The sequence below is a fragment of the Chiloscyllium punctatum genome, chromosome 29 (assembly GCF_047496795.1).
Source record: "Chiloscyllium punctatum isolate Juve2018m chromosome 29, sChiPun1.3, whole genome shotgun sequence".
Lineage (NCBI taxonomy): Eukaryota > Metazoa > Chordata > Chondrichthyes > Orectolobiformes > Hemiscylliidae > Chiloscyllium > Chiloscyllium punctatum.
The window spans coordinates 77,950,013-77,957,989 of NC_092767.1; the positions used below are offsets into that span (position 1 = coordinate 77,950,013).

The 7,977-nt window shown below is 49.0% G+C and overlaps 1 protein-coding gene across 1 annotated transcript in view; it reads right to left on the reverse strand.

Moving 5' to 3' along the window:
- nop53 (NOP53 ribosome biogenesis factor) overlaps window positions 1-6,676 on the reverse strand; it is a 28,104-nt gene extending 21,428 nt beyond the window's left edge. Inside the window, exons 1-4 of the mRNA XM_072549544.1 lie at window positions 6,567-6,676; window positions 4,555-4,639; window positions 1,162-1,349; window positions 502-572 (exon numbers count right to left, since the gene is read on the reverse strand). Coding sequence (XP_072405645.1) covers window positions 502-572; window positions 1,162-1,349; window positions 4,555-4,639; window positions 6,567-6,660 — 438 coding nt within the window. The 5' untranslated portion in view covers window positions 6,661-6,676. The remainder of the gene's footprint in view (window positions 1-501; window positions 573-1,161; window positions 1,350-4,554; window positions 4,640-6,566) is intronic.
- Window positions 6,677-7,977: the final 1,301 nt, after the last annotated feature.

Here is a 7,977-nt window from a genome sequence, read left to right on the forward strand (position 1 = left end):
AACAAGTGCACACAGACGAGATCACAGTTGGATAAATGAGAGATCAGCCACAATTGAACTGAATGGAAGAGTGGGGAATTCAAGGTTCTCCTCCTGTTAATGTGCCCATGCAGCATTGATACACTGCTATAGCCCTAATACTGCATGTAAACCTCAATGCAGTGGCCATGAACAGGTCCAGACAGTGGGTTGGGGTTAGTCACGGTGCCTGAGTGTCCCACCCTTTTTCACAGTAACGTCCACACTCCAGTTTCCATTGTGAGGGAGCATGAGACGTTCACGGCATGACAGAGGCCTTTAGAGACTGGTGGGCACCATAGGGGCTGGGCTGCATTGTCACCCAGACAACGTTATTTTGATTTGCTCTGTTTCTGTTGGCCACTAAATTTGGATTTTGTTACTGTGCCCAACCAAAGGCTGTTATTTTAACACAGTTGCATTTTAAAAAGAGGTGGAAAGCCTCACTCGAATACAGGGACTCGAAAATCACTTGACACCAACCTTCAGTCGTTTCTTCTTGGTCTGCTCCAAGAACCACGCATCTTTGCCTTCCAGCTCCTTATCTAGGGGACCTCAAAAAACAAAAAGCACTGATTAGTTCAGCAATATCAGGGGTGAGCTGCATTGACTTGTACATGTTCCACTCATAGTGGCCAGAGAGCAGTCAGGGATGATACAGGGAATGTCAGGGAAGTTTCAGACCAGGCTTGAGAGAAGAATCGGATCCCAATTGGAGTCTGCCAACAATAAATCAAACGTAGACACTGGAGTTAAATTTTAAAACGTGGAAAATACTGGGAAAATTGCACAGGATCTATTGCCAGAGAAAGTGTGTTAATATTTCAGGTCATTAACGCGATTCTTTTCAGTTTTAGTATCACTGTTTCTTGCTCTCTTCCCCCAACGGGGGATTCGTTGTGTATTTTCTAGCATTCTCAGTTTCTCAATCGCACTCCACCAACCTCAGCAATAACCCACTCCCAGCCATCTCCCTCACACAAGCTTACCAACACTCCCTGAACATCTTGGATGTCACAATAATGGTATTATCAGAGACTGGCCTGTGTGGGTGGAACTGACCATGTCTGTGAGGTAGGGGCAGGGAATTGAACCATGCACACGCCGGACGTATAGTTCATCAAAGCTTAGCCACTCTCTTACCGGTGTTTGACCACAGGTCATAGAAGTCTCTGGCAGGGGTGGTGTTAGGATCAGGTTTTGCCTTCACCACAGGCCTCTGGGTTCGAGCGTAAAGCAGCCGCTCTTTCCGGGAGACAATTCCGAAACGTTCCTCCCTTTTCGCTTTCCTTCTCAGCTTCCGATTGTTTGGAATTTGATATGATAAAATACTGGAATGGAAAAGTTACAGACTGCAAAAACATCCCCTTTTACAGGAAATCTCGGGACATGGTTCTGATGAAGTACCAGTTTACAACAAAGAGGAGCTGTCTCGATCAGCTGAAAAGATTCATCACACTTTTCTGGTTTGCAATCAGAGATGCAAAGCCAAAGCAGCCTTTCAGTTCCTGATAAATTTGCAGTACATTAGTCAGGCAACTGGTACAACAGCTCAAAGAGAAATAGAACACACAGATGGAGCTTTTAAAAACTATAACTAACATGAAAGCATCCCTCCATCACTCCAAAGCTGCTAACCGTATCTGGATAAACCCCAAGAGCTGCTGAAGTCTGATTATAGGTTAATAGTTTCTTCATTCATAGGAAGAGGGTGTCACTGGCTGGGCCAGCATTTATTGCCCATCCCATATTGCCCAAGGGGCAGTTAAATGTCAACCCCATTGCTGAGAGTCTGGAGTCACATATAGACCAGACCAGGTAATTCAATTCCCTTCCCTAAAGGGCATTAGTGACCCAGATAGGTTATCCGATCAGCAATGGTTTCATGGGCATTATTAGAATCTTAATTCCAGAGTTTTTTTATTGAATTCAAAACTTCCACCATCTGCCATAGTGGGATTTGAATCATTGTCCAGGTGCCTGCCCATAAGCTAAACAAGGATGTATTTTGGGTCATTAACTTTTACATGTCTAACCATTCTCACAGCTTCTGGCACAATGACCATTAGTGTTAAAGATACTTAATCCACATATATCATCACCCTAATACAACAGATGCTTAAGAATGCAAGAATAACCTATGCTTAAGAATGCAAGTAAACCAATTAATAGGTCTGCTTCAGCTATCAGTACTGTACCCCAGTGTTATACAGTGACAGACCTGCCCCCACTAGTACTGTACCCTATTGTTATACAGCAACATACCTGCCCCTTCAGTACTGCACCCCAATGTTGTAAAGTGACAGACCTGGGGATGCTGAAAGGATGTTTCTCAATTTGGAGATATCTCAAACCAGGGGTCATAGTTCAAACATCAGGGTCTCCCATTTCACTGAAATGAGGTGTTTTTTTGTTCTCTCAGAGGGCTGTTAGCCTGGGGAATTCTCTCCCAGGGAGCAGGCTGGGATATTGAATATAGTCAAGTCTGATTCAGACAGGATTTTTGACTGACATTGGAGTGAAAGGTTATGGAGAGAGCAGGTGTTGAGACAATATCAGCCATGATCTAATTAAAAGACAGAGTAGGCTAAACTCATGTTCCTATTCCTGGTGTTCACCAGTACTATAATTCCATAAGACAGTGACAGCTCTTAACTGTCACTGTGTTGTACTCATACAGGAACACAAGAACAGGAGGCCATTCAGCCCCTCGAGTCTGTTCTGCCATTCAATGAGATCTGTGGCCTAACTCCATCTCCCTGTCTTTGGCCCATATCCCTTAATACTTTTGATTAACAGAAATTTATCTCTCTCAGGTTTAAAATTACCAACCGATCCAGCATCCACTGCTGTTTGTGGAAGAGAGTTCCAAACTTCTCCCATCCTTTGTGTGCAGAAATGGTCCCTAACATCTCTCCTAAACAGACTGGCCCGAATTCCCAGACTATGTTCTTCATTTTAGAATCCCCAACCAGTGGAAATAGATCACCTTGATCCACCCAGTCCTTTCCTGTTAACAGTATACAGACATACAAACATATACACTGAAAGGCTTCAACTCTGCAAAGACTTCCTACCATACCAGGCAACATCCTGGTAAACCTCCTCTGCACCCGTTCCAGTGCCTCCACATCCTTCCTATAGTACGGCGACCAAAACTGCACACAATATTCCAGATGAGGCCGCACCAGAGTCTTATACAACTGCAACATGACCTCAGGACTCCGGAACTCAATTCCTCTACCAATAAAAGCCAGTACGCCATACGCCTTCTTCACCGCACTATTTACCTGGGTGGCAACTTTCAGAGATCTGTGTACATGGACACCAAGATCCCTCTGCACATCCACACTACCAAGTATCCCACCATTAGCCCAGTACCCCATCTTCTTGTTACTCTTACCAAAGTGAATCACTTCACACTTAGCTACATTGAACTCCATTTGCCACCTTTCTGCCCAGTTCTGCAGCTTATCTATATCCCGCTGTAACCTGACACATCCTTCCTCACTGTCAACAACTCCACCGACTTTCGTATCATCTGCAAACTTGCTCACCCAACCTTCTAGCCCCTCCTCCAGGTCATTTATAAAAATGACAAACAGCAATGGTCCTAATACAGATCCTTGCGGAACATCGCTAGTAACTGCACTCCAAGATGAACTTATACCATCAACTACTGGGCAGCACGGTGGCTCAGTGATTAGCACTGCTGCCTCACAGCGCCAGAGACCTGGGTTCAATTCCCGACTTAGGCAACTGTGTGGAGTTTGCACATTCTCCCTGTGTCTCCGTGGGTTTCCTCCGGGTGCTCCAGTTTCCTCCCACAGTCCAAAGATGTGCAGGTCAGGTGAATTGGCCATGCTAAATTGTCTGCAGTGTTAGGTAAAGGGGTAAATGTAGGGGAATGGGTGGGTTGCGCTTCGGCGGGTTGGTGTGGACTTGTTGGGCCGAAGGGCCTGTTTCCACACTGTAAGTAATCTAATCTAATCTAATACTCTCTGTCTCCTTCCAGCCAGCCAATTCCTAATCCAAACCTCCAACTCACCCTCAATGCCATACCTCCGTATGAGGAAAGGCTGAGGCACCTGGGGCTGTTTTCACTGGAGAAAAGAAGGTTTAGGGGTGACTTGATAGAGGTGTACAAGATGATCAGGGGTTTAGATAGGGTTGACCATGAGAACCTTTTTCCACGTATGGTGTCAGCTATTACGAGGGGGCAGAGCTTTAAATTAAGGGGTTGTGGGTATAGGACAGATGTTAGGGGTAGATTCTTTACTCAGCGAGTCGTGAGTTCATGGAATGCCCTGCCAGTATCAGTGGTGGACTCTCCCTCTTTATGGGCATTTAAACAGGCATTGGATAGGCATATGGAGGATAATGGGCTTGTGTAGGTTAGGTGGGCTTGGTCGGCGCAACATCGAGGGCCAAAGGGCCTGTACTGCGCTGTATTCTTCTATGTTCTATGACTTCTGATCCAATATTTAACTTACTAATCATTGTGGTGAAATCCGATGCGAACAGACAGATACTCACTCTTTGGGTGCTGGCACCTTGGAGTCTGACTGTAGAATGAGGTCAACTCTCAGAGGCTTCAACTTCCCTTTGTTATGGATCAGATCTACAAAAACAATAAAACCGTTACCTCCACACGCAAATAACTATCAAAACCCAGCAATTGGTCTGCGCTCAAAGTGTTGGTCTCATTCTTTTCATCCTTGATCTTGCTGCATCTTTTGGTTTTCAGGTTTGAGACAAAGAGGCAAAGCCTTTGATGACCATGTGCTTTTAGATTCTCTGGGAAGGCGGCAGCAGTTCGGAGACACCTTTGTGCATCCTACACCCCATTACAGAGCGGTTAAGATTCAAGAGGGAACTGATCACAATGATATTCAACCGTGGGAAAACAATCCCGATTACTTCCCGCACACTTCTGCAACGGCCAACATTTTAATTTCCAGATTTGTAAAACTCAATGCCATGATGGGGTTGAAACAACATTTTCTAGATTACAACAAACTTAACGATTACGCTGCCATACCTGATCAGCATTCATTGGCACCTCAGATTCACAACACAGAATAATGTGGTTTCTGTTACGTTACTGTATTTAAGAGGGGCATTTTGTCCTGGGTTTTGTTTTGACGAGAGGTTTTAAGACAGGGGTAACGAGCTGTCTATTTAAAGCCAATAAAGTAAACAGCTTGAGGAGCCTTGGGGAATTTTTTTTTTTTTTTTTAAAAGTTGCAACGACAGAGCAGCCTGAAAATGGGTGGGGTCACGTTTCCACAAAACCAGGGTTTACAGTTTTAGCTGTTGCTGGGGTCTTAAAGCTGACTCTGGAACTGTTTTTCTTTTCTATTACAGCCAAAAGCTGGGGGTTCTCTTCTTACTGCTAGAATTGCATGTGAGACAATCTGAATTTGCCTTTGCCAAGGGTGTGTTTATGAGATGCTACTGTAATGGAACAGTTAATTATTAGTAGTTTTTGTTAAGCATTTCAACAGAGATAAGCCAATTCTTTTCTGTTCTGTCTTTATTTTAAAACTGCACTGTAAAATAAAGTGTCTTTTGCTTAATGTTGAGTAGTTTAGCCAACCAAACTGCATCTGGAACACAACCCCTTACAATTACCTTTAAGATAAGAAAAAGGTAAGGTCTAGACTGCGTTTTGAATATATATTGAGGGAGATTGGTCTGGCACATAACATTTGCCTTAACAGCTGATAATGCTCCGTCTGAACAGCGTCTTGGAGCATATAGCTCAACAAAATGGAAACTCAGTGGAATGCAGCAATCCCAATCCTATTCCAAAGACCTGCATTTACATAGTGCCTTTCGAAACCTCAGGATGTCTGAGAACAATTCACAGCCAATGGGGAATTCATTATTCTAACGTCAGAAACCCAACTGCCAAAGCGCCTGTTTCCATACTGTAGGGAATCTATTCTACAGATGATAGATAGATTACTTACAATGTGGAAACAGGCCCTCGGCCCAACAAGTCCACACCGCCCCGCCGAAGCGCAACCCACCCATACCCCTACATTTACCCCTTACCTAACACTACGGGCAATTTAGCATGGCCAATTCACCTGACCTGCACATCTTTGGACTGTGGGAGGAAACCGGAGCACCCAGAGGAAACCCACGCAGACATGGGGAGAACGTGCAAACTCCACACAGTCAGTTGCCTGAGGCGGGAACTGAATCTTAATAGGAACAGCAAGAATCCACAAACTGCAATGTGATCACAGGCAGATGACCTACTATATTAATGATACTTGAGGGATGAACACTAGTCCAGTTCACTAAGGGAAATTTGTGTGTTCTTCTTCAAATAGTGATCGCAGATTTTTACATCCAATTGACAGGGCTGTTGGGACCTTACTTGAACATCATTTCTGGCAGTGCAGCTCTCCATCAGTCAGGCTGCCAGCTGGGATTACATCTTCCGGCCTCTGGAATAGGACACACCTATGTAACAACAGTGTGTTAACTCTGAAATGATCTGGGCTATTTCTATCAGCCAGAAGGCAATTGCTCACCTTGTACATCATCTCCAGTGTCAACAAAGAACAGGTTATCATCTGACTTTTCAGACACAAGGCCTCTAAAAATAAACAGAGATTTGTGAGACATTTCACCTCCAGATGGATACAGAACACAAACACTCCGAGGCTGACTTTAATTGAATTTATGGCTGTGATAATAAAGGTTGCTGACAGACATAGGTCACAGATTATCCAGCCCTCTCGCAACAATCCATCTGCCTTTCTTCCCCTCCACACACTGTCTCCTCCCCTCTCCATCATCACCCCTCACCACAATCTCTCTACTCCCTCACAATCCCTTCTTTCCCACCTTACAGTGACCCTCCCTCGCCCCCCCCACCCCCTCCCTCCCTCCTCCACCCCCTCCCTCCCTCCTCCACCCCCCCCACCCCCTCCCTCCCTCCTCCACCCCCCACCCCCTCCCTTCCTCCTCCACCCCCCCCTCCCTCCTCCACCCCCCCACCCCCTCCCTCCCTCCCTCCTCCACCCCCCCACCCCCCTCCCTCCCTCCTCTGCCCCCCCACCCCCTCCCTCCCTCCTCCACCCCTCCCTCCTCCACCCCCTCCCTCCCTCCCTCCACCCCCCACCTCCCTCCTCCTCCACCCCTCCCTCCTCCACCCCCTCCCTCCCTCCCTCCACCCCTCCCTCCTCCCTCCTCCACCCCCCCACCCCCTCCCTCCCTCCTCCACCCCCCCACCCCCTCCCTCCCTCCTCCACCCCCCCACCTCCACCCCCTCCCTCCCTCCCACCTCCACCCCCCCACCCCACTCCCTCCTCCACCCCCTCCCTCCCTCCTCCACCCCCCCACTCCCTCCTCCACCCCCCCACCCCCTCCCTCCCTCCTCCACACCCCCACTCCCTCCCTCCCCTCCTCCACCCCCCCACTCCCTCCCTCCCTCCTCCACCCCCCCACCTCCCTCCCCTCCCTCCTCCACCCCCCCTCCCTCCTCCACCCCCCCACCTCCACCCCCTCCCCTCCCTCCCCCCCACCCTCTCCCTCCCCCCCACCCTCTCCCTCCTCTCCCTCCCCCTCCCTCCCCTCCCTCCCCCTCCCCTCTCCCTCCCCCCCCACCCTCTCCCTCCCCTCCCTCCCCCTCCCCTCTCCCTCCCCCCCCACCCTCCCCTCCCTCCCTCCCCCCCACCCTCTCCCTCCCCTCCCTCCCCCCCACCCCTCTCCTCCCCTCCCTCCCCCCCTCTCCCTCCCCCCCACCCTCTCCCTCCCCTCCCTCCCCCCACCCTCTCCCTCCCCCCACCCTCCCCCTCCTCCCCCTCCCCTCTCCTCCCCCCCACCCTCTCCCCTCCCCTCCCTCCCCCCCACCCTCTCCCTCCCTCCCTCCCCCCCACCCTCTCCCTCCCCTCCCTCCCCCCCACCCTCTCCCTCCCCTCCCCCCCCCCCTCTCCCTCC